The sequence below is a fragment of the Nycticebus coucang genome, chromosome 5, assembly GCF_027406575.1.
Source record: "Nycticebus coucang isolate mNycCou1 chromosome 5, mNycCou1.pri, whole genome shotgun sequence".
In the NCBI taxonomy this organism is placed as follows: Eukaryota; Metazoa; Chordata; class Mammalia; order Primates; family Lorisidae; genus Nycticebus; species Nycticebus coucang.
In genome coordinates, this window is record NC_069784.1 from 86,659,310 (window position 1) to 86,686,221 (window position 26,912).

Sequence of the window (26,912 nt, forward strand, 5' to 3'; positions counted from 1 at the left end):
GCTGTATATACCTCAAGTGTTTGTGTACTTAATGTGTGGCCCAAGAAAACTATTATTCTTCCAATGTGCAGCAGAAAAGAGAAAAAAAAAAGTTAGACATCCCTGCTAGACTATCAGAGACTCACTTGCCCTTTCTGGGCTGTCTTACCTGATGGTAAGACCTGATGGCTGGACTAATTGAATGGGCAGGCCTGTGACGCTGTTAGATTGTGAGAAGTAACTTCATGGTGATCGTTAAAAATACTATATTTAATCTGAAAGTTCAAGTGAAGTTTAATGTTAATTGAAGCTGTCATACAACCTCAAATTTCTTCCCTTTCAAGAAAGCTGATTTTCCTCCCGCAGATGAAAAGTGAGTGATTAATTAGCCTGTCATTGTAAAAGGAAATAATGTTAGTAGATACTGAGTTTCCTGTTAAATGGCTTAGCTATTGTATTCCACTTGGATTTCAAGTATACATCTTAGAAACATATTCATCTTTATACAAAGATACCACTGGTAAGGCTACATAATTGAAATTGTAAGTGTTATTGAACACTGATGCTTAGCTTTGAAAAGAGAGCTGCTCAAATAATTTTCTATCCTAGTGGGCATTTTAATATAGCTTTTTGTGTCCTAATCCTCCACCCCAGCATATCCACAAACAAATATTTTCCCCAGCAGTGTTGATTCATATGCACCTATTTACATGTACATATGTATTCAGACAGCCCCAGCTGATGCATGCCTGATAGGTGGAAATCTTAGGCACCCCATCACTGCTCTTTCCTTCCCTGTTACTCTTGGGGATTTTATCTGTCCCTTTCATCTTCACCATTTAAACTATGGGCTCTTCACTACTTCAGACTGTGCCAATACTTGAGATGACCTTTCCTTCTTCCCTCAATCCCTGATTCTTACTATGTATTTATAAGATTTATAAGTAAATTTACATTTCCTTCAGATATGTAAATTTTATGTAAATTTCCTCTCAACACATTCATATGCCTTAGGTATTTTCCTGGGTTTCATGTTCTTGAAGTAGTGACTTCAGTCTGGACTGGCTGCTCCCAAGGCCCTTGCACTGTGGCTGCCATCCTCTTCTGACGATTTCCCTGTTGTTCCAAATCCTATAATTTCCTCTTTCTTTATCATGCCCTCTTTTGGTGGAGGACTTCCTTTAATTGCCTCATGAGAAAGAATTCCTGGGAGGTAATTTTTTTAAGCCCATACATGTCTACCAGTGTCTTATGCAACCTCAGGTTTGACAAAATTAATGTTAGATTAAAAACTAAAGTGAATCGTCCCTTAGAATTTTGAAGGCATTGTGGCCCTGCCTTCCACCTTCCAGTGTTGCTGCTGAGAATGTCTAATCTTATTCTATTTTCGTCTTTAACTTTGTTTTTTTTCTCTTTAGAAGGTTGTTCTTCTCTTCTGATATTCTAGTCTAGAGGCGTCAGGTGCCTCACGTTTCCAAGGCATTTGGAAATTCAGAACGTGGAGTGTAAACTGGATTACTTCTTGACTCTGCTGCTGCCAGTCAAGCTTTTTAAGGCATATTTTGCAGTTTTGATTGATTGATTGATTGCCTGTTATCTCCTTTACTCCTCCTTTTGCTCTTGGGACTTGAACCTAAAAACAAATATAAAAAACTTCACTATAGCTATGTTTGGGAAGAATAGAGGTGTTCGCTCTTCCATCTTCATCCAGAATTCTACTCCTGTGCTCTTCGGCCAGCTCTGTTGTGGATTTTGCCCCCACCCCATCATCGAGATTGCCCACAGAGGGCTGCTCACAGGCTCCTGTTGTCAGATGCTCTGGGCACTATTGTGTTCTTATCTCACTTGACTTCCCAGTAGCGTTTGATGTGGCTGTGACTATTCCCAAGGACCTCCTCCCCTGCTTTGAGGTTTCCACCCTGTGTTGGGGTTTTGCCATTCACTGGCCATTCCACTCAAGTCTTCTCAGCTGGTTCCTTCTCCAGATCCAGCCTCTAAGACAATGGTTCTCAACCTTCCTAATGCCTCCTAAGGCTGTGACCCTTTAATACAGTTCCTCATGCTGTGGTGACCCCCAACCATAAAATTATCTTTGTTGCTACTTCATAACTTCAGTGATTTTGCTACTATTATGAATCATAATGTAAATATCTGATATGCAGGATGTATTTTCATTGTTACAAAGGGGTCGCAACCCACAGGTTGAGAACCGCTGCTCTAAGTAATGGAGTTCCACAGGGTGGCTTTTCAGGACTCTGCTCCCTATTGTCACTCAGCCTAGTAGGTAAACTGAGTCCCATGGCTTTAAATGTATTTGTGCTGATAGCACCTGCTGAGATCTCTCCTCTGAACTCCTGGGCTCAAGTGATCCTCCTGCCTCTCGAGTAGCTGGGATTACAGGGACATGCCAACACAAGCATCTGATGTTTAATCTTTTTTTGTAGAGACAGGGTCTCCGTATGTTGCCCAAGTTGGTCTTGAACTCCTGGCCTCAAGTGATCCTCCCCCCCAAGCCTTCCAAAATGTTAGGATTACAGGCGTGAGCCACCAAGCCCTCCCACATTTCAGAGAAATTTTTAATCCCCACAATGCAGAGATCCATTTTGAAGCAGACTATTAAATGTAGCAAAGTCTAAGGATATACATGGAGTGTTTATACATTCAATGGGAGGGAAACAAGACCAAGGGGAAATAAGGCCTTTCTGGAAAAGTTACCCCTTTCAAAAAACTGATGTGAAAGTAAATGACCAACTGCCCACCAGAGGGCAGTTCAGATAGCAAGTTTGCTGACTGGTGCCTGCTTCCCGGAGTAACTGGGTCCACGTGGGGCCGCTGTTCTCTGCACAAAGCATTTTTAGGATTCATCTCAGTCTGTTGTAGAATTAGAATGTGGTTAGTGATATTGCTTCACATTTCTTTCTCGCCACTCAGATAAGTTTCGAAATTCGGTTGATTTTAGCTTTGGGCTCCTCTTATTGGTGGAGTCTTTGGAAGGATCTGCCTTGGGCAGTGTAGCTCTGCCTTCCTTTGTGAGCTCCAAAGGCTAATTACACGTTTGCCCACTCGCATGTCAGGATTTATATTTGTCTTTTTATTCCAAATCAACAAACAATAATTCTATTGCAATTCATCTTTTAAGTTTCTTGGGCTGTATTAAAATTCTAGGAATTTCATTCAGGGATTTTAACCCCCCCTTAAAGCTGTGATGTGCCTCCTACTGAGTAGTTGACTTAAAAGAGTCATCTGTCTGGGTACTTACCTAGAAAAGATGGGGTAGTGTAATTTTACATGTTATAGAAAATTACTCGATAAATTAAATGGTTACCCCGTAGTAGGTGATTGTTTTTTCACCTAACACTTATCCAATGCCTGCGGAACTATATTGCGCTGTTTGGCTAGGGAGAAGGATTAGAGTCTTAGTTTTCTGAGCTGCTTTGTATTAGGGGACAGATAAGTTCCAGTCAAATTTAGATGAGGCCTTCAGAAGTAAGCACTACTTTTAGATATAAGCAGGTGTGCTTTGGGGGTAATAGGTGATGAGTGGAGTGTGGCAGGTGGAGATGGATGGTGTCACTTGTCCTATCTTGGCTCAGTGCACAAAGTCTTGTGTAGGGTGACTTCAAGGTCAAAGTCCGCATCAGGACAGTGCCAGGTAGCTTGCTCTGACCCTCCCCAGCTGAGTTAAGTGCTCTTCCCATGTTCTTGTCCACTTCATGCTTTTGTTGTTACATGGTATTCGTGGTGGTTAATTTGCAGAGCTCTTCCCTCCTGAGGAGGAAAACAGGTTACTAACAGATTGGTGCCTTCTCCCGACCTGGGTCCATTCTGTGTTCAGGGGTAGTGTCCAAGGAAAGAAAAAATATTATTTCTTGTAGCTTATCTATAAAAGGCCATTTGGGAAAATATAACCATTTTAATCTTTTATAGAGCTTGGGGGTTGATTATTGTAGTTATTATATGAAAGTCACTTTCAGACTTCTATTGAAAATTTGTAAAGATTTATATGATAAACTGTCAATATTTTATTAGCTATAATTGTCTAAGCATTTCTAATTATGTGTTGTACTTTCTAATTCTTACCAGAACTTCTTCCTAGCAAAGCTTGAACATCAGTCTCTAATCTGTTTAATCTCTACTTTTATAATATAATTAAATTCATCTGACATGGTTACTGGGCACATTTCAGTAATCAGACTGATACTTATCATGAAACCATTAGGAATATTTCAATTTTATAATTGGCCTTTTGGAATCAGCCTTTCTTTATCTGCCAGTTAAAAGAGATAGTTCTTTAAAAAGTAAAAACCTGACTTTACTAATGTATTTAACTTCAAAAACTGAAGTGGTTACAAGATGTGTATAGAGTAAAATGCCTCAAGAAACTGACCACATTCCTTGTTATTTATAGAGATACTTCCTAGTTGGAAGCAATCATGCAGAGACGAAATACCGTGTCTTGAAGATTGATAGAACAGAACCAAAAGATTTGGTCATAATTGATGATAGGGTAAGTATCTTCTGAACGTGACTATAAACAGAAATTTTCATACCTGTTTTTTTTAAGGAATAGGAGATATCTTTTTAGTTTTGAGTGGTATTTTAATTTTTTAGCATGCATCTAAAAATAAGTTATTTTTCTTGATTGGCTAGAATTTGAATCTGTTTCCTAGAAATTACTGATGTCAAGAAGTATACCAGAATTATACTCTTGCCTCATTTTTATTTGGATATCATAATGAATATATTTTCTTAGAGAGTTGACATTTTAAGAATTCAGAGTAACTCAATATTGCATCTACCAAAGAGATTACCTGTTGCTGTGGTTTAACATGAAGGTTTCTACACTACAGACTTTTTGTTATGTTAAGAATTACCTCTGGGACCTCTTCTGATGCTTGCTATACACTAAAGAAATGTTAAGCTGTTTTTATCCAGATGTTGTATTATTTGGAGTCAGGAATACAAAGGCTTTGTTCAGGTGGCACAAAAACACGCAGGTCTTTGTCAGAAGTTAAATACAATATGGTGGTGTTACTTTTAATAACTGTTAAAATGCAGTTAATTTTAACTTTTTCAAGTGAGAGAACTTAACTTTTTGCATTGAAGTTCTTGTCTGTGGATATTTCTGAATGTATATAGAGTTCTAGTTTCTCAAGTATGATGGTAGCTACAGTTTGGAACCCATTTTCCCTGAGCTTTTTGCAAAACTATTTTCCATATTATAATAACTTTAGGTAAATTCTTGTTTCTAAATTTTTATTTATTATTTTGAGACAGAGTCTCACTTTATTGTCCTGGGTAGAGTACCATGGTGTCACAGCTTACAGCAACCTCAAACTCCTGAGCTCAAGTGATCCTCTTGTCTCAGCCTCCCAAGTAGCTGGGACTACAGGTACTTGCCACAATGCCCGGCTATGTTTTAGAGACGGATCTTACTCTTGCTCAGGCTGGTCTTGAACTCCTGAGCTCAGGCAGTCCACCTGCCTCTTCCTCACAGAGTGCTAGGATTACAGGTGTGAGCCACCGAACTTTAGGTAAATTCTTTGTTACGATTTTCCGCACTACTAGGTCCATTTTCCCCACCTACCCCCACCTGTCTGGGAATCTTTATTAATGTAGTAGTTTTTGCCTTTATTTCAGGCTGGGGGTGGTTGAACAGGGAGCCCTTTGAGAAGCTAAGAAAAGCTGTGGGCCTTCTTAGAAAAATATATATATACCCCAAATTTTTGCTGTAGTTTTAAGGGAATCACATACTTCTTGAAATTTGCCTGTGGATTTCTTAAATCTCTGAACCTCTGGTTTAGGATATAAGGTATAGACATAATTTTTTAGTATAGCAACATGATCCAATAACCAACCTTAATTGCTAAAGATAAAGAACTTGTGAAAATTTTAAAATAAAGCTTAGTCATGAGCTACTATATACTTCTCTGTGAAATAGCTAATGATTTTTATAGGCAACTTTCAATTTTCACGAGTAAATAATGAATAGTCAAAAGAGTAAGCATAACCTCACCAATTAAATGTGCTTATTTTTAGCATGTGTATACTCAGCAAGAAGTGAGGGAACTTCTTGGCCGTTTGGATCTAGGGAATAGAACAAAGATGGGGCAGAAAGGATCCTCTGGGTTATTTCGCGCTGTTTCAGCTTTTGGTGTTGTAGGTAAGAAATCTGCCTCTCTCTCACTACCTTTTTTTCTACATAGACTATTTAAGAAGAGTATATGAGACTATAGGGCTTTATAATTATGACCCAGTACCTGTGGCTTTGGTTGTTTCAAACTTCATTCTCCATGAGTCAGATACCAAGCAGTACGTACATGTTATCAACTTGTGGGCTCAGCACTGCTCAGTTTTCTATAGGATATGAGCAAATATAAAAGTGTTTTTTAAATTTGAGGAGTCTGCTGTCAGGCTTGTTGAGGAACAATAAAGTGAAAATTAGCCCAGACCATAAACATCTGCCCTGCCATTCATTCAGGGCAGAATACAGTAAAATCAAATTTTACTGTATTCAGCCAGAATACAGTAAAACCAAATTTAAATCGAACGGGAACTTCTCCCAAGGACAGGCTATAGTCGTAAAATGTCACAACCCCTATCTTTGGATGACTGCTGCTTTTTTTACTTACTGAGAAATTGTTCTTTAAAATCACAGATCATCAGAAACTTTGCTATTTGAAATTATAAGATAAACCGTCCTCCTCTTCACCTGGGCAACCTAAGTCACTGTGACCCAGAGAAGCAGTTTTGATCGACAGCTTAAATGCAGTGCTTCAGACCAGGGGTTTCTGGACACAGTATTCCAGAGTGTGCTAGTGTTATTGTTTTCAAGGAACCAGGACCCTGGGTCTACTTCATAGTCCAGACTCGATATTGATCTCCTTCAGTACAGTTCTGCTTTGGGTCGAGCCTCCACCCTTCCCCCAGTCCTCTAATGCTGTCTTTCCTTCAGCGAGATGCTCCACAGTTCCTCTGCTGGGCACCAGTTCCTCCCTGTGGTGGATCAGTAAACCTGTCTTCACTGTACTCTGAGCTCATCCCTGACTGGGGACAGAAGACAAAACTCAATGTCCATGAAACAACTCCAAGATTATAATTAAGAGCCAAGCTGTGTAGTTTAAATTAAATGGTGCTGGGGCTCACATAAGAGGTAAAGTACTTGATCCTGGAATGGCCGGGAAAGATTTCCTATAGTAGGTGAGACTTGAGCTGGATCCTGAAGGAGTAGCAAAGTATGGATGAATGTGGGAAGAGAGGAGGAAACCCCAGTCAGGGTGGCAGCAGAGGCATAGACGCAAAGATGTCCTTGGGTGCTGGAATGGTGCGGAACAGTTGGGCCAGGCCAGATTGTGTGGGGACTTGGAAGCCAAAGCTGAGGGTAATCACCTGTCATCACCTCTGCTGTCAGAACCTGATTGGAGTCTTTCCCCTCCTCAAACAGTTATAAAGTTATCTTTGTGGATCTTAAATCCACCCGACTCTATGTAATATCGAGTAAATGATTTCTGTGGATGTTAACAAAATTAATATGCTGTGTGGTTTTAAATTCTTAGGTTTTCTGATGAGCACTTTCTATTCAGTGATTCCATATTTGTTGCAATTTTGATTGTATTCTGCCCCATTTGGAGATGGCTTTTCTTAGTGTGCTTTCATAAATCATCATCTGTGATCCCACTAGGACCATTTTGTGTGTTAGGTGGCTGTCAGGGAAGTTAAGGTGGTCTGGAATGACTGGTTTCTCCTCAGGCCTGGCTCCTTCTACAGGCATTCTGCTTGGTCTTGACAAGGCTCTTGAAGTTATATGTTGAATGGATGCGTGTGGGCATGTGTATATCTGTATAGTCACGTGAGTTCTTGTGATTACAGTCTATAAATTCCATACTACATATACGTTAAATTCCATGTAAGGTCTTTGTTATATTTTAAATTTAAGAAAAAAACTTGAAGTGAAATACTGTAGGCTCTAATTTAAATGTTACTTAATAGTTTATGCTTATTCCTTTAAATGCTTGTATTTTATTACAGCTTTTTTGATGGAAATTTCCTAAGGTGTACGTAATATTGAATGCCTTATTAGCCAAGATTTATTATTCAATATTGAAACTTCCTTGGTGATTCAGTGAAACAAAGTAAAAATCAGTTATTGATCTTATTAAAAAATAGCTTCTCTTGGGCATTCTGGAGTCATATTGGGTTGTTTGCTTTTACATTAAGGGGCCACTAGCTATTGTACTGTTTTGTTTCTGTGATACTTTGGTCACTTTTCATTGTCCTTGACATGTTTGCTTTTAGTAGTATTCCTTGCCACATTTTCTATCTATTGATAACCAAGCTTGTAAGACCAGAAGCTTTATTTGAATCAATTGATAACCAAGTTTGTAATCAGATATTCATTTTATACCCAAGTATCGGTTAATAAATTCTGTGTAAGAGCTGAAGGTGTCTCCATGTCTCTCTTAAAGGTGACCTTCTTAGCTATATCTCTTACAGCTGGAGGCCCCTGAGGTTTGAGACTGTTCTTGGGACAGTGAAATCAGTGAGAAACTTATATAAAGTGACAGATTATTTAGAATTTCTGTGGAAATGCACTTTATGTATTTTAGTTCAGTCATGTAAAGAAATGCTAGAATCAGTGAAGAGCAACCAGGGAGTTAATAAAAGCCTATAATTCTTCCAGTACTATCATAGAAATAATGACAGAAACTGAAATTATAAAACACAAACTACTTATCTTTGAGAAATGTGTGGTCTGGTTGTCAAAATAATGCTTGCATGAACTGACTAGAATGCTTGTCTTTCATTCTGTGGCTAAAATATTTTCTCTACTAACTTTGTCAGCATGGCTAATTTGTGGATAATATTTTTGTTGGAATGTTTTGGGCTATTATCATGGTCAATTTAATCCAACTCTATAAGAATCTACAGCAGTCCTTCTCAACTCCCTGTAGTAAGGACCAGTTTTTTCCCCAAAATATGTCACAGACCAGTACCACAAAACACAGTACCCCAACTAGGCTGTGTCCTGTGCGAAGCAAGGTCATCGATCTCGCACACAAATGTGGCCATCTCATATTTTCCCTGTCTTGAAACCCTAACTCTCAGTTTGTTTACTTGTCTTCTCACGGGCCAGTAGCAGAAGTTCGTGGGCCAGCGCTGATGCCTAGACTAAATTTTGAGTACTACTGACCTACGGGGTTTTCTGATCTGTAAACATGGGTCGATCCAGTCCTGTAGCTACCTTGCTGATTCCTGATCTGCTCCATTGTTATTTGGCAGCCAGCAGGAAGTTGGGGCGCCCACTGGAGGGGAGCATGAACATTCATCACAAAGTCATTTTATCTGGTCCTGGTACACATACTCCTCTTTGTTTCTGTGACTATCCCAGCCCCTTTGCCTGTGTCCTTTTTCTGCCTCTGTCATCTGTCGGATGCCTCTGTCTCAGCTGCTCATGTTGGAGGAGAGTGGCAAAATAGGAAGTGTCATCGTGGTAGACTAAGTGATGGACGTTTTGTGAACCGGCACCATTAAAGGTAGCTCAAAGATCCAAGATAACAATGAGAACAACAGAGTGCGAGCCTTAGACTAGTGGGACAGCAGTGTGCCTTGACAGTAGAGATGTCACTTTGCTTCCAGAGAGCTTTGGTTTTTCATACTTCTCTGTTGGAGTGTTGTCCTCATTGAAGGCTTTCAAGATAACAGCTGGCTGGCCTGGTGATCCCCTAAACAGGACACTGCATTCTTTCCTGTGAGTGGGCCTGTGGGGCTCCTGTCTAGCCACCAGAAAGCCACATCACTCATCCTTTCATACAGTCCTTTTTTACATACTTTGCTTGGCATCCCTCTCAAGCGACACAGCCTTCTTTACTTTGGAGAGAGAAATCACCTTTGTATGATGACCGTCATTTTCTGAAGAGTACTTAGCAAGATTGGCTTGGGGCCAGAAGTGCATAGAATGAAGATAAAAAGCGTGTCCTGGTTTTCAGTGTGACCGAGTGATGAATAGGTTCATTTCTGCTGCGTGTCTGTGCCAAACTGAAGCCTTTAACTGTGGGCTGTATCTGGAAGGAATCTTAAAAAGAGAGACATTCCCAAATCAGAGTAAAAAAGAAGAGGAAAATAATCTGGTTTATTTGTTTATTTATTTATGTATTTATTTGAGATAGGCTAGAGTGCTGTGGCATCAGCCTAGCTCACAGCAACCTCAAACTCCCCGGTTCAGGCAATCCTCCTGCCTCAGCTTCCCAAGTAGCTGGGACTACAGGTGCCTGCCACAACACCCCGCTAATTTTTCTGGGTTTGTTTTGTTTTGTGTTGGTTAGTAGAGATGGGGTTTTGCTCTTGCTCTGGCTGCTCTCCAAGTCCTGAGCTCAAGCAAATCCTTCCGCCTCAGCCTCCCAGAGTGCTAGGATTACAGGCATGAGCTACCACACCTGGCCATATTCTGATTTATAATATACTGAAGGCTTTGTGCTGAAAAAAAAAATCTTTGGTGCAGTATATTCGTAATATATTCATACAAGTTATGAACAGAAGCATAGAATGATGTAAATAGGCCGAAGCAAAGAATATCAAATTAAATTTAATTGGAATGCAGGCAAAAGTGTTACTGAGAATTTTTTACATAAAAATAAATATATGGCAACAATAAAAGGAAAAGTATTTTGTGAATATTTATTACTTAAACCCACTTAGATTCTGTCTTTGAGGTTTTATTTTTCTCTCTTTCTGATAACTACTTCCTAACTTGCTTTTAATGAGGTTGTCGTCAGCTTTTTCATTTTCTTTTCTGTGCTGTGTCCTTCAGCTGTAGTAAGGGAAATTTTGGCTAGTCTCTAGTGGGGAAAGTGGCCTAAATGAACATTTTTAAAAAGTACTTTGTGTTTTGTGGATCTCTAAAATGTAAGTATTTTTCATTACTTTAATAACATTTTTTTTTTCTCAGTAGCTTGCCTCGTAAAATCCTTGAGGTATCTTTCCACTAAAGATTTCAGCTCATTTACGTGAATATGGTCAAATAGTATTTTTTTCTTTTTTTTTGTCAGCTGAGAGTAACAAGATGTCCATAATAGACATTTGCCAATTCTAGAGCAAAAATCCATAGCACCAGGATCTTAGCTCAGGCTTTGTAGACTCTAATACTCTGGGGGAGAGGGAGAGAGAGGATGGGAATGAGTATGCAAGGCAGTTTTGAAAGATAATTATGCTAAATCAAAAATTCTTGGTTGACAGTTTCTTTCTTTTCAGTATTTTGAATATGTATCCAACTGCCTTGTGGGCCTTCATTGCTTCTGATGAGAAGTCAGTTTACTTGGCATATCTAACCTCCCCTAGGAGTGAGCTGGGCAAAGGTGTACAGGACCTAATACTCTTGGCTCCCACTTCAGTTTTCCAGTTTTTACCAGTTAGCGTGGTTTCACATTGCCATTTCAGAAGCGTTCCCGTCTTCTCCACCACCAAAGAAGTTCTTTTTAATGCCCAAAGCAAAGTCTGGGGAGACCGAAAATTTTTGACCATGATTCTGTGAGAACTAATGTGTTACTGAGAATGTTGTGCTACTGAATGTTAATGCATAGAGACCTTTCTTTAATCACCAGGATAGGACATCTGTATTCTAATGAATTGGCATAAAATGTAACTCTATTTTATAACGCTAATAGTTAGACATGATATTTGTGGACAGTTTCACAAAGGATATACAGTTTTCTGGCTACATAGTTTTGTTTGCTCAAACCTCTACTTTTCTAGGAACTGGCATCACCTTCCCCCCACCAGCCCCATGTAAGTCGCCTAGTTGTATAAAATCTCTTCTGTTGCAGTGTGACCCTATTTCTTGGCCACAGTTGATTGGTCTAGGGCTAGGTACTCAACTCAAGGTGGGTCAATCCAAGACCTTTCCTAGGAATTCTGAAATTGAACTTGATAAAAAAAAAAAAGTCAGTTTCTTCCCAGTAAGGGTTTTGGATGGAGAGTCTAGAGCTGTCCTCAGTTGTGCTTCCCCACACATGATCCAGGGAGGAGAGATCTTTGCAGAGAGATAACTATTGGAGCAGATGTTCAGAGACACGTCTTGCTGGGTATTTCCAGAGGCCCAGTCACACTGCTGTCCATGGGTCATGGATCACCTTAGTATCTTGAATATAAACTGTTTTTTTAGTTTAAGTTGACTTCAAACTCAGTTTTGCCATTAGTTATCTATAATCCGTGAAGCTTGTTCTTTTAAGTAACGTTACCCCAAAATGTGTTCCTTGGAACATTTATCCACTGGTAAATTTCTTTTTTAAAAGTACCATGGGAAGGAGGTTCCATGTCCAAACAAATCTGGAAGGTCAGTTGGTCTTTATCTCCCGTCAAGGCTCCCAGTATGTATTAGCACAGCACTGTAAGGTTCTAGGAAGTTTTGTTTTAAGTCTCTTTAATCCAGTATTTCCCTGATTTATTTGTACACAGCGACCCCTCTCCCTCTGGCATCTGCGAACTGGTAGTTCATGGGCAATACATGTGGGGAAATGCTGCCATAGATACTTAAATTTTATCTTCAAATGAAATTAGACCATTATTCAGCTGTGTGCCTTGTCTACATTATTTTAGATTGTAGGGAGTGACATTGGGGTTTTATTTTGGCATAGGTAATGGCCTTAAGAAATGTCTTTGACACTGCTGGAGAATTCTTCTGAGATTGTTCTTCCCTATATCACATATCTTTTTATGAAGAATTGATCTAAAATTATTTCCCAGTTCTCAGAATGACAATATCTTCTCCAGGTAACTGGTTTGGTTTTTTATCTTTCGGTGACTGTGAATAGTGTCCTTCTTGCATTATCTGTTAGAAAACACAAAGGCAAGTGTGAAGAATGGCACCTGGGGCCTTAAGATGTGTTCTTATGCATGACTTTTATCTTAGCTTCATCTTACTGGTTTTTTGAGCATCATCTCATTTGCTGTAATTTCCTCCCTCATTTTTATCAATGGGGTGTGTGTGTGTGTGTGTATAGTGGTGTAAAATATATAAAATTTACCATCCTAATCATTTTTAAGTGTACAATATAGCAGTGTTACCTATATGCACCTTATACAAACCTGAAACTCTGTAACCCATTGAAGAAGTTCCCTTAATCTTATATATATATGTTTCTGCTTAAGGCATCTCAGTCCTATCTGGAATGAGATTAAAAGGAATGAATGAATTAAAGAAAATGGTTTAGAATAATATTTTTAAGTGAGATAAGTATCAGTATAGATATTTCTAGAGAATATTTCCAAGACAACAGAATATTTGTTTGACCATAAATCATAGAAATAATAAATCAGGATTATCATCAAACGTCTTTGGCCTTTCAAACATGCACGTAAAGCTGTGCCGCGCAGATCTCCATAAGAACTGTGCTACGACCACAATCGGCGCCAGCCCAGACCTTGGTAAGAGCCCACGACCTGCAACCCGCGCCTGCCGGGCCTCTGCACACCCTGATTAGGAACTACAGGAGCTGCGCAACCCCGTGTCCTCCCTCCTGTACCCTCCCTGCCTCCACACCGGCCTGCTTGTCAGGCGAGGGATTCTGGTAGCTGTGTGCCCTCCGGAGCCCTCCCTGCCTCTGTGCAGAGCCCTTCTCTTGGCCAGAGACTGCTGGAGCCTTGGGCCCTCTGTGCCAAAGTCACTGGGCGCCAGGCACTCCCAGAACCATGTGCACCATCCCCTGCCCTGTTGCTGGATCCGGGTGTGTCACACTCCAGAGCTGCTTCCACAACCAGAACTCCCTGGCAGGGGCAGCCCCAGAAGAGCTACACAGGGTCACTCCCTACAAAGATCCAGCAACAATACACTGATACCACTGGGGTCTAATCTTGGAGAGATACCTCCCCAACTCTGAGGACGACCAGAGGCAACGGTGTAAAAACAATCATGAGGCGAAATCAACAGAAAAGCTCTGGCAATATGAATAATCAGAGTAGATCAACTCCCCCAAGGATCAATGGGGCAGACACAGCACAAGATCCCATGCACAAACAAATAGCTGAGATGTCAGAAATCAAATGCAGAATCTGGATAACAAATAAAATCGGATTAGAATTCCAAGCAGTAACCCAAAAGATACCTCAAGAATGCAACAAATTCAAAGATCAAATCACCAAAGATTTTGACACCTTGAGACAAGAAGTTGCAGCCCTCAACGATCTGAAAAACACAGTAGAATCCCTCAGTAACAGAATAGAGCAAGCAGAAGAAAGGATTTCTGACATGGAAGACAAAACTTTTGAACGCTCCCAAACTCTCAAAGAGGAAGAGAAAGGGAGGGCAAAAACAGATCACTCTCTCAGAGAGCTCTGGGATAATTAGAAGAAAATCAATATTCGTCTTATAGGGATCCCCGAAAGTGATGAAGTGCTTTTACAAGGCACAGAGTCTCTTCTCCATGAGATTATGAAAGAGAACTTTCCAGACATGCCAAGAGATTCTGAAATTCAGATAGCAGACAGTTTCACAACTCCAATTGTGACATAACCCAAATAGGACATCCCCCAGACACATCATAATCAATTTCACTGAAGTTAATATAAAGGAGAAAATTCTGAAAGCAGCCAGATGAAAGAAAACCATCACCTACAAGGACAAGAATATTAGAATAACTGCAGATCTCTCTTCTGAAACCTTTCAAGCTAGAAGAGGATGGTCATCGACTTTTAATCTCCTAAAACAAAATAACTCAACCTGGGATCTTGTACCCAGCTAACCTGAGTTTCATTTATGATGGAGAAATTAAATACTTTAACGACATTCACATGTTGAAGAAATTTGCCATAACTAAACCAGCTCTCCAGGATATTCTCAGACCTATCCTTCATGAAGACCAGCGTAACCCTCCACCACAAAAGTAAACCCACCCAGAAAATTTTAATTAAATTCCAACTTCCACAGTTGCAAAAGGATTAAAAATGTCCACCGGACCCTCAAAAGGCTTATCAATATTCTCGATTAATGTGAATGGCTTAAATTGTCCACTAAAGAGGCACAGGTTGGCTGACTGGATACAAAAAACTCAAGCCAGATATCTGCTGCATACAAGAATCTCATCTTACATTAACAGACAAATATAGACTCACAGTGAAGGGATGGTCATCTATACTCCAGGCAAATGGAAAGCAGGAAACAGCAGGCGTTGCAGTCCTATTCGCAGATGCAATAGGCTTTAAACCAACCAAAATAAGGAAGGATAAGGATGGACACTTCATATTTGTTAGAGGTAATAGTCAATATGATGAGATTTCAATTATTAATATTTATGCACCCAACCAGAATCCACCTCAATTTATAAGAGAAACTCTAACAGACATAAGCAACTTGATTTCCTCCAATTCCGTAGTAGTTGGATATTTTAACACCCCTTTAGCAGTGCTGGATAGATGCTCGAAAAAGAAGCTAAGCAAATTTTAGATTTAAACGTAACCATTCAACATCTGGACTTAACAGACATCTACAGAACATTTCATCCCCAAAAAACTGAATACACATTCTTCTCATCATTTTGAGATGAGTATCTTCTCATCAACATACTCCAAAATGGACCACATCCTAGGCCACAAATCTAACCTCAGAAAATTTAAAAAAAATAGAAAATGTTCCTTGCATCTTCTCTGACCATCATGGAATAAAAGTTGAACTCAATGACAACAGGAATCTGCATACCCATACAAAAACATGGAAGCTAAACAACCTTACGCTGAAGGATAGATGGGTTATAGATGAGATTAAGAAGGAAATCACCAAATTTTGGGACAAAACAACAATGAAGACACGAATTATCAGAACCTCTGGGATATTGCAAAGGTAGTCCTAAGAGGGAAGTTTATAGCACTGCAAGCCTTCCTCATGAAAACGGAAAGAGAGGAAGTTAATAACTTAATGGGACATCTCAAGCAACTGGAGAAGGAAGAACATTCCAACTCCAAACCCAGCAGAAGAAAGGAAATAACCAAAATCAGAACATAATTAAATGAAATTGAAAACAAAAGAATTATACAACAAATCAATACATCCAAAAGTTGGTTTTTTGAAAAGATCAATAAAATAGATAAACCTTTGGCCAATCTAACAAGAAGAAAGAGTAAAATCCCTAATTTCATCAATCAGAAATGGTAATGATGAAATAACAACAAACCCCTCAGAAATTCAAACAATCTTTAACGAATACTACAAAAAAATCTACTCTCAGAAATATGAAAATCTGAAAGAAATTGACCAATACCAGGAAGTACGCCATCTACCAAGACTTCGCCAGAACAAAGTGGAAATGTTGAACAGGCCTATGTCAAGTTCTGAAATAGCATCAACTATACAAAATCTCCCTAAAAAGGAAAGCCCAGGACCAGATGGCTTTATGTCAGAATTCTACCAAACCTTTAAAGAAGAACTAGTACCTATTCTACCAAAACTCTTCCAAAATATAGAAAAAGAAGAAATATTACCCAACACATTCTACAAAGCAAACATCACCTTGATCCCCAAACCAGGGAAAGACCCAACAAGAAAACAGAATTATAGACCAATATCACTAATGAATATTGATGCAAAAATACTCAATAAGATCCTAACAAACAGAATCCAACAACACATCAAAAAAATTATACACCATGACCAAGTCGGATTTATCCCAGGGTCTCAAGGCTGGTTCAATATACGTAAATCTATAAATGTAATTCAGCACATAAACAAACTAAAAAATAAAGACCATATGATTCTCTCAATTGACGCAGAAAAAGCTTTTGATAATATCCAGCATCCCTTCATGATCAGAGCACTTAAGAAAATTGGTATAGAAGGGACATTTCTTAAACTGATAGAGGCCATCTATAGCAAACCCACAGCCAATATCGTACTGAATGGAGTTAAGTTGAAATCATTTCCACTTAGATCAGGAACCAGGCAAGGTTGCCCATTGTCTCCATTGCTCTTTAACATTGTAATGGAAGTTCTAACCATTGCAATTAGGGAAGAAAAGGCGATCAAGGGTATCCACATAGGGTCAGAAGAGATCAAACTTTCACTCTTGGCAGATGATATGATCGTATATCTGGAAAACACTAGGGATTCTATTATAAAACTTTTAGAAGTGATCAAGGAATACAGCAATGTCTCAGGCTACAAAATCAACACCCATAAATCTCTGTAGCCTTTATATACACCAACAATAACCAAGCCGAAAAAAGTCAAGGACTCTATTCCTTCACAGTAGTGCCAAAAATGATGAAATATTTGAGAGTATACCTAACAAAGGATGTGAAAGATCTCTACAAAGAGAACTATGAAACATTAAGAAAAGAAATAGCTGAAGATGTTAACAGATGGAAAAACATACCATCCTCATGGCTGGGAAGAATCAACATTGTTAAAATGTCTATACTACCCAAAGCAATATATAATTTTAATGCAATTCCTATTAAAGCTCCATTGTCATATTTTAAAGATCTTGAAAAAATACTTCGTTTAAGCATCACAAGAATAGAGAAGCATGAATCCTATGTACTCAATTTTGATATGAGGACAATTAATGACAATTAAGGTTATGGGGGGGAGGAAAAGCAGAAAGAGGGACGGAGGGAGGGAGGTGGGGCCTTGGTGTGTGTCACACTTTATGGGGGCAAGACATGATTGCAAGAGGGACTTTGCCTAACAATTGCAATCAGTGTAACCTGGCTTATTGTACCCTCGATGAATCCCCAACAATACAAAATAAAAATTAAAAAAAATAAATAAGTAAATAAATAAATATTTAGGCCCATACCAAAAAAAAAATTAATAAAACCTCGAATAGCAAAAACATTACTCAGCAATAAAAACACAGCAGGAGGAATCATGCTACCAGACCTGAGACTGTACTATAAATTGATAGTGATCAAAACAGCATGGTACTGGCACAAAAACAGAGAAGTAGATGTCTGGAACAGAATAGAGAACCAAGAGATGAATCCAGCTGCTTACCATTATTTGATCTTTGACAAGCCAATTAAAAACATCCAGTGGGGAAAAGATTCGGTATTTAACCAATGGTGCTGGGTAAACTGACTGGCGATCTGTAAAAGACTGAAACTGGACCCACACCTTTCACCATTAACTAAGATAGACTCTCACTGGATAAAAGATTTAAACTTAAGACATGAAACTATAAAAATACTTGAAGAAAGTGCAGGGAAAACTCTTGAAGGAATCGGCCTGGGTGAATATTTTATGAGGAGGACTCCCCAGGCAATTGAAGCAGTATCAAAAATACATTACTGGGACCTGATCAAACTAAAAAGCTTCTTCACAGCCAAGAACATAGTGAGTAAAGCAAGCAGACAGCCCTCAGAATGGGAGAAAATATTTGCTGGTTATACCTTCGATAAAGGTTTAATAACCAGAATCCACAGAGAACTCAAATGTATTAGCTAAAAAAGAAGAAGTGATCCCATCTCAGGGTGGGCAAAGGATTTGAAGAGAAACTTCTCTATAGAAGACAGACGCACGATCTACAGACACATGAAAAAAAGCTCATCATCCTTAATCATCAGAGAAATGCAAATCAAAACTACTTTGAGATTAACACCTAACCCCAGTAAGAGTGGCCCACATAACAAAATCCCAAAACCAGAGATGTTGGCGTGGATGTGGAGAAAAGGGCATACTTCTACACTGCTGGTGGGAATGCCCACTAATACGTTCCTTCTGGAAGGATGTTTGGAGAATACTTAGGGACCTAAAAATAGACCTGCCATTCGATCCTATAATTCCTTTACTAGGTTTAGACCCAGAAGACCAAAAATCACAACATAACAAAGACATCTGTACTAGAATGTTTATTGCAGTCCAATTCACAATTGCTAAGTCATGGAAGAAGCCCAAGTGCCCATCGACCCACGAATGGACTAGCAAATTGTGGTACATGTATACCATGGAATATTATACAGCCTTAAAGATGGAGACTTTACCTCTTTCATGTTTACATGGATGGAGCTGGAACATACTCTTCTTAGCAAAGTATCTCAGGAATGGAAGAAAACGTATCCAATGTACTCAGCCCTACTATGAAGCTAATTTGTAGCTTTCACATGAAGGCTATAACCCAACTATAGCACAAGAATATGGGGAAAGGGCCAAGGGAGGGGAAGGTTAGGGTAGAGGGAGGATAATGGGTGGGGCCACACCTATGGTGCATCTTAGAATGGGTACAGGTGAAACACTAAAGGCAGAATACAAATGTCTACATACAATAACTAAGAAAATGCCGTGAAGGCTACATTGAACAGTTTGATGAGAATATTTCAGATTGTATATGAAACTAGCACATTGTACCCCTTGATTTCACTAATGTACACAGCTGTGATTTAACAATAAAAAAAATAATATGCACCTAAAAGCGTTACTACGTTTCTAAAACACATTTCTCTTTCCTTTTTGTTGCATAGGTTTTGTCAGGTTTTTGGAAGGCTATTATATTGTGTTAATAACTAAAAGGAGGAAGATGGCAGATATTGGCGGGCATGCAGTATATAAGATTGAAGATACAAATATGATCTATATACCCAATGATTCTGTACGGGTCACTCATCCTGACGAAGCCAGGTATGTACTGATGGTAACTGCTGCTGCTGCTGCTTTTTTTTAATGTGGTAGATTAAGTAGAAAGCAAAATAAATTCAAAGGATTATACATGTATGTAAAACTCAGAATTCTACAACTCTGTTCTAGGGCTATTAGAAACCTTCATTAAAACAATAACAGTTGATTCAGGCGAGGTCAATAGCAGTCACTCAAACCTTAGGTGAGGGGTTGTTACTGAGGAAAAGAATAGTCATACAATCTCAACATATTAAACTATGGATCTCTTTCAATGAGAAAAAGTATTTTTATGATGAAAAAATGGCAAAATAATAACCAAATAATCAAACTTGGCATCAGCGATAATGAGACAAAAGTGACATTATTTGCCTTTTAATGTGAAGCAACGGGACGGGCAAATTATACCTGGTAGTTTTCTTGCTAAAAATTTAACTTGACTCTAAGTGTGAGAAGATAATGTGATAAACCCACACTGTGGGTCTTTCTGGAAGACAAGTAGTCTGGACTCTTGAAAAATGTGAACAGAACTGCTCTAGATTTTAAAACAGACATGACAGTCACATGTAGCATGTGAATTTCTCTTGGTTCCTGGGTTAAAATGTGCACGTGAGTGCTCCTACATACACACAGGGCTATAAAGAACTGTATTGGGATGTTAAATCAGTGTTAAATTTTGAGTTTAATGATGGCATTGTGGTTAGGACAGCAGTCCCCATCTTTTTGGGCAGCAGGGGCCAGTTTCATGAAAGACTGTTGTTTCACAGACTGGGAGCACTGGGGTCTGGATTCAGGATGATTCAAGCACATTTTATTTATTGTGAGCTTTATTTTTATTTTTTCACATAGTACATTGTAATAAATAATGAAATGATTGATTATGGTCTCTGTGGAGTCAAACTTCTCTACTAATGAGAATCTGTATCTGCAGCCACTCCCCAACACTAGCATCACTGTCTCGGCTCCACCTTAGACCTTCACGCATCAGATTCTCATGAGGAGCCTGCAACCTAGATCCCTCACATGCGCAGTTTACCGTAGAGGTTGCAGTCCTGTGGGAATCTAGTGCCGCTGCTGATAAGATAGGAGGACGAGCTCAGGTGGTGATTTAGCAATAGGGAGTGACTATAAAGGCAGATGGAGCTTCACACACGTGCTCGCCACTCACCCCTGCTGTGCAGCTGGGTTCCTAACAGGTCACAGATTAGTACCAGTCCAAGACCCAGGGTTTGGGGACCGTAGATTTAGGAGATTGTTCTTGTTTATAATAGACCCATGCTAAAATATTCAGGGGTGAAGTATTAAGCTATGTACTACCAGATGAAACATGCCCTTCCTATTGCTTCACATTAAAAGGCAAATAATGTATATTTAAAGAGAGAGAATGTTTGTATGTGTGTTGAAGGAAAGGGCTCTAAGGGCGGTGCCTTTGGCTGAAAGGAGTAGGGCGCCAGCCCCATATGCTGGAGGTGGCAGGTTCAAACTCAGCCCTGGCCAGAAACTGCAAAAAAAAAAAAAAAGGAGAGGGCTCTAACAGTGAATTCAGAAGGACATACTGGTGTGGATTGTACTGTACTTCCTAATTATTTTGTACATTTGAAATCTTCAAATGTTTTGGAGGGAATTTGTGGAGCCTTCTGGGAAAAAGCTATTAACATTGATAAATTCGGAGGCGGAGCAATGGCGGCCGAGTAACAGCTTCCTTCCATCTGGGCACCGTGAGTCTGGGGAGATAGGACTGCGGGCATCTCTGGCTGGTGGGATCTGCCTATTATCACCCCTGTGAGGATACAGGGACTCAGTGAGAGACTTCTGGACCCCAAGAGGAGGACTAAAACAGTGGAAAAATGGCAAGTGGTCACGTGTTCAATCCGTCTAAACCCACCCGCAACTGTAAGTTCAGTAGCAGCGAGACTGCAAAACCAGAAAGGCCTTACCTGTGAACTGTTTTGGTGTCTTTGGACTTGGCACTCACTTGAACTGCCTTGGGGAGAGCCTGAGCAGGAGTGCGGAGAAATTTGGCCGTTGTCTAGGGCCCCAGTCTGAGCCGCTGAGCCAGACGGAGCTAATAGTGTTTGGCTGTGGGTCACAGGGAGCCACTGTGAGTGATCTGCCCTGGCAAGCTCCACCCTCAGGGTCGCAGAGCTAGAATCTGGTGGGAGCTGGTAACCCAATGACCAAGTAGCCTAAGGGTGGGGTCTGAGCTGCCTTGCACTCCTAACCCTCAGAGGTAGAGTGAGACCGGTTTTGGCACACTGGGTAAGTGGATAGCCACTTCAGCAGTGATTCCAGCGACAAGCACTTTCCTGGGAAAGCTTCTGCTCAGCAAATTTACAAGTTCAAAGTGCCTTTTAAATGGGCCGAAGAGAGATTTAAGGTGTCTACCTGCTGGGCTTTGAGAAATCAACAGCCTCCAGTCGTATCAGAACTGTGATTAACATCTCATACCCCAGAAGACCACGTGTTCCCCAGACAATATTCAATAACATATACATACTGCTTTGTTTTTGGTTGTGTTTTTTGTTTTTTTCTTTGTTTGTTTGGTTGTTTTTTTGTTTATTTTGATGTTGTTGATGTTGTTTTGTTTTTTAATTTCACCCTTTTCCATACAGTTCCTTTTTCTTTCTCAATTTTTCTAGTTTAATTATAATTTCCCATTGCTGCCTTTTTTCAACAACTAGAACTTCATTTTTGCTAGTGTTTCTACCGCTATTATTTGGTTTTTCACCCAATTTTATCCCATAAAGTTTTCTGTTTGCTTGTTTTGGTTTGATTTATAGCATTTTTGTCTTTCCTCTCTACTTGGTGGAGGTGGGGTACTGAGTCCGATCAGGTTAGCAAAGAGCTGCTGACCTCAAGGGAACCACCCCAACTGGGCACCCCCAGAAGGTGGGGTTTTTTTAAGGTTGTGTCAAAGTACCCTACTGTACACCTATATTGCTCTGTCTCCCTCTTTCTGTGCCTCTCTTCTTTTTGTCAATATTCCTTTTACCCACCCACTCTCTTTTCTCTACTTTTCTTTTTTTTTTCTTATCACTCGGTCCTCCTTTCTTTCATCCCTTTTTTGCTCTTCAACCTTCTCACCCTTCTGGTCCTGTAACCCTTAGTCCACATGCACGAGAACTTAAAGAGCAAGAGGAAGTGAAAGCAAAATTAGCGCAAGGAAACAGATAAAAGAAATCACTCATGAGGAAGAATCAGCAGAAAACTCCAGGCAACATGAAGAACCAGTCCAGAACAACCCCGCCAAGGGACCATGAGGTAGCTACTGCAGAAGATTCCACCTATAAAGAAATGTTAGGAATGACAGAAAGGGAATTTAGAATACACATGATGAAAACAGTGAAAGAAATGATAGAAACAATGAAGGAAATTGCTAATAAAGTGGGAAATAACCAAAAGGAAATCCAAAAACAGAATCAAATAAGAGATGAACGATATGAAGAATATAAAAAGGATATAGCAGAGCTGAAGGAACTGAAACAGTCATTAGGGAACGTAAAGATGCAATGGAAAGTATCAGCAACAGGTTAGACCATGCAGAAGAAAGAATTTCAGAGGTAGAAGACAAAGTTCTTGAGATAATTCAGATAGTAAAAGAGGCAGAAAAGAAGAGAGAGAAAGCAGAACGTTCACTGTCAGAATTACGGAACTTTATGAAGCGTTCCAACATACGAGTTATAGGAATTCCAGAAGGGGAAGAAGAATGCCCCAGAGGAATGGAAGCCATACTAGAGAATATTATAAAAGAAAATTTCCCAAATATCACCAAAGATTCTGACACACTGCTTTCAGAGGGCTATTGGACCCCAGGTCGCCTCAACTCTAACCGAGCTTCTCCAAGACACATTGTGATGAACCTGTCCAAAGTCAAGACAAAAGAAAAGATTCTGCAAGCTGCCAGGAGTAAGCGCCAGTTGACCTACAGGGGCAAATCCATCAGATTGACCGCAGACTTCTCTAATGACACTTTCCAAGCAAGAAGACAATGGTCATCTACCTTTAATCTAATTAAAAAGAACAATTTCCAGCCCAGAATTCTGTACCTGCTAAGCTAAGCTTCAAAATTGACAGAGAAATCAAATCATTTACGGATATACAAACATTGAGGAAATTCGCCACAAGACCAGCTCTACAGGAAATACTTCAACCTGTTCTGCACACTGACCACCACAATGGATCAGCAGCAAAGTAAGAACTCAGAAATTAAAGGACAGAACCTAACCTGCACACTGAAGCAAAAAATAAAACTAAGCAACGGACTCTCACAAAATAAGACGAATAGAATACTAGCTCACTTATCAGTTATCTCAATAAATGTTAATGGCTTGAATTCCCCACTGAAGTGACATAGATTGGCTGACTGGATTAAAAAACACAAGCCATCCATTTGCTGTCTGCAAGAAACACACCTGGCTTCAAAAGACAAATTAAAGCTCCGAGTCAAGGGTTGGAAGACAATTTTTCAGGCAAATGGAATTCAGAAGAAAAGAGGAGTTGCCATCTTATTTTCAGATACATGTGGATTTAAAGCAACTAAAGTCAAAAAAGACAAAGATGGTCACTTTATACTGGTCAAGGGAAAAATACAACAAGAAGACGTTTCAATTCTAAATATTTATGCACCCAATTTAAATGCTCCCAGATTCTTGAAACAGACCTTACTCAATCTGAGCAATATGATATCTGATAATACCATAATAACAGGGGACTTTAACACTCCTCTTACAGAGCTGGACAGATCCTCTAAACAGAAATTAAACAAAGATATAAGAGATTTAAATGAGACCCTTGAACAACTGCTTGATAGACGCATATAGAACACTCCACCCCAAAGATAAAGAATATATATTCTTCTCATCACCCCATGGAACATTCTCCAAAATTGATCATATCCTGGGACACAAAACAAATATCAACAGAATCAAAAGAATTGAAATTTTACCTTGTATCTTCTCAGACCATAAGGCACTAAAGGTGGCACTCAACTCTAACAAAAATGCTCGACCCCATCCAAAGGCATAGAAATTAAACAATCTTCTGTTGAATAACAGATGAGTGCAGGAAGAAATAAAACAGGAAATCATTAACTTCCTTGAGCATAAGAACAATGAAGACACAAGCTACCAAAACCTGTGGGATACTGCGAAAGCAGTTTTGAGAGGAAAATTCATCGCTTTAGATGCCTACATTTGAAAAACAGAAAGAGAGCGCATCAACAATCTTACAAGAGATCTTATGGAATTGGAAAAAGAAGAACAATCTAAGCCTAAACTCAGCAAAAGAAAAGAAATCTTCAAAATCAAATCAGAGATCAATGAAATTGAAAACAAAAGAATCATTCAGAAAATTAATGAAACAAGGCATTGGTTTTTTGAAAAAATAAATACAATAGATAAACCATTGGCCAGACTAAGGAGGAATAGAAAAGTAAAATCTCTAGTAACCTCAATCGGAAATGATAAAGGGGAAATAACAACTGATCCCACAGAGATACAAGAGATCATCTCTGAAAACTACCAGAAACTCTATGCCCAGAAATTTGACAATGTGAAGGAAATGGATCAATATTTGGAATCACCCCCTCTCCCTAGACTTAGCCAGGAAGAAATAGAGCTCCTGAACACACCAATTTCAAGCACTGAGAACAAGGAAACAATAAAAAATCTTCCAACCAAAAAATGCCCTGGTCCAGATGGCTTCACACCAGAATTCTATCAAACCTTCAAGGAAGAGCTTATTCCTGTACTGCAGCAATTATTCCAAAAAACTGAGGAAGAAGGAATCTTCCCCAACACATTGTATGAAGCAAACATCGCCCTGATACCAAAACCAGGAAAAGACCCAAACAAAAAGGAGAATTTCAGACCAATCTCACTCATGATTATAGATGGAAAAATTCTCAACAAAATCCTAGCCAATAGGTTACAGCTTATCATCAAAAAAGTCATTCATCATCATCAAGTAGGCTTCATACCAGGGATGCAAGGCTGGTTTAACATGCGCAAGTCCATAAACGTTATCCACCATATTAACAGAGGCAAAAATAAAGATCATATGATCCTCTCAATAGATGCAGAAAATGCATTTGATAAAATCCAGCATCCTTTTCTAATTAGAACACTGAAGAGTATAGGCATAGGTGGCACATTTCTAAAACTGATTGAAGCTGTCTATGAGAAACCCACAGCCAATATTTTACTGAATGGAGTAAAACTGAAAGCTTTTCCTCTTAGAACTGGAACCAGACAAGGTTGTCCTCTGTCACCTTTACTATTCAACATAGTGCTGGAAGTTCTAGCCAATACAATTAGGCAAGACAAGGAAATAAAGGGAATCCAAATGGAGCAGAGGAGGTCAAACTCTCCCTCTTTGCTGATGACATGATCTTATACTTAGAGAATCCCAAAGACTCAACCACAAGAGTCCTAGAAGTCATCAAAAAATACAGTAATGTTTCAGGATATAAAATCAATGTCCACAAGTCAGTAGCCTTTGTATACACCAGTAACAGTCAGGATGAGAAGCTAATTAAGGACACAACTCCCTTCACCATAGTTTCAAAGAAAATGAAATACCTAGGAATATACCTAACGAAGGAGGTGAAGGACCTCTATAAAGAAAACTATGAAATCCTCAGAAAGGAAATAGCAGAGGATATTAACAAATGGAAGAACATACCATGCTCATGGACGGGAAGAATCAACATTCTTAAAATGTCTATAGTTCCCAAAGCAATCTACCTATTCAATGCCATTCCTATCAAAATACCAACATCGTACTTTCAAGATTTGGAAAAAATGATTCTGCATTTTGTTTGGAACTGGAAAAAACCCCATATAGCTAAGGCAGTTCTTAGTAATAAAAATAAAGCTGGGGGCATCAGCATACCAGATTTTAGTCTGTACTACAAAGCCATAGTGCTCAAGACAGCATGGTACTGGCACAGAAACAGAGACATAGACACTTGGAATCGAATTGAAAACCAAGAAATGAAACTAACATCTTACAACCACCTAATCTTCGATAAACCAAACAAGAACATAGCTTGGGGGAAAGACTCCCTATTCAATAAATGGTGTTGGGGAACTGGATGTCTACATGTAAAAGACTGAAACTGGACCCACACCTTTCCCCTCTCACAAAAATTGATTCAAGATGGATAAAGGACTTAAATTTAAGGCATGAAACAATAAAAATCCTCAAAGAAAGCATAGGAAAAACACTGGAACATATTGGCCTGGGGAAAGACTTCATGAAGAAGACTGCCATGGCAATTGCAACAACAACAAAAATAAACAAATGGGACTTCCTTAAACTGAGAAGCTTCTGTACAGCTAAG

General features: G+C 39.3%; 1 protein-coding gene across 4 annotated transcripts in view; it reads left to right on the forward strand.

Annotated features, from left to right (window-relative positions):
- Positions 1-26,912, forward strand: part of FIG4 (FIG4 phosphoinositide 5-phosphatase) — a 120,932-nt gene that overhangs the window by 13,596 nt on the left and 80,424 nt on the right. The window contains exons 2-4 of one of the 4 annotated variants that reach the window (XM_053591536.1): positions 4,388-4,486; positions 6,019-6,142; positions 19,420-19,576. In XM_053591536.1, the coding sequence (XP_053447511.1) occupies positions 4,388-4,486; positions 6,019-6,142; positions 19,420-19,576 (380 nt within the window). Of the gene's footprint in view, positions 1-4,387; positions 4,487-6,018; positions 6,143-12,645; positions 12,745-19,419; positions 19,577-26,912 lie in introns of those variants that run through there. The other 3 variants (XM_053591540.1, XM_053591539.1, XM_053591538.1) reach the window with 3 other exon arrangements.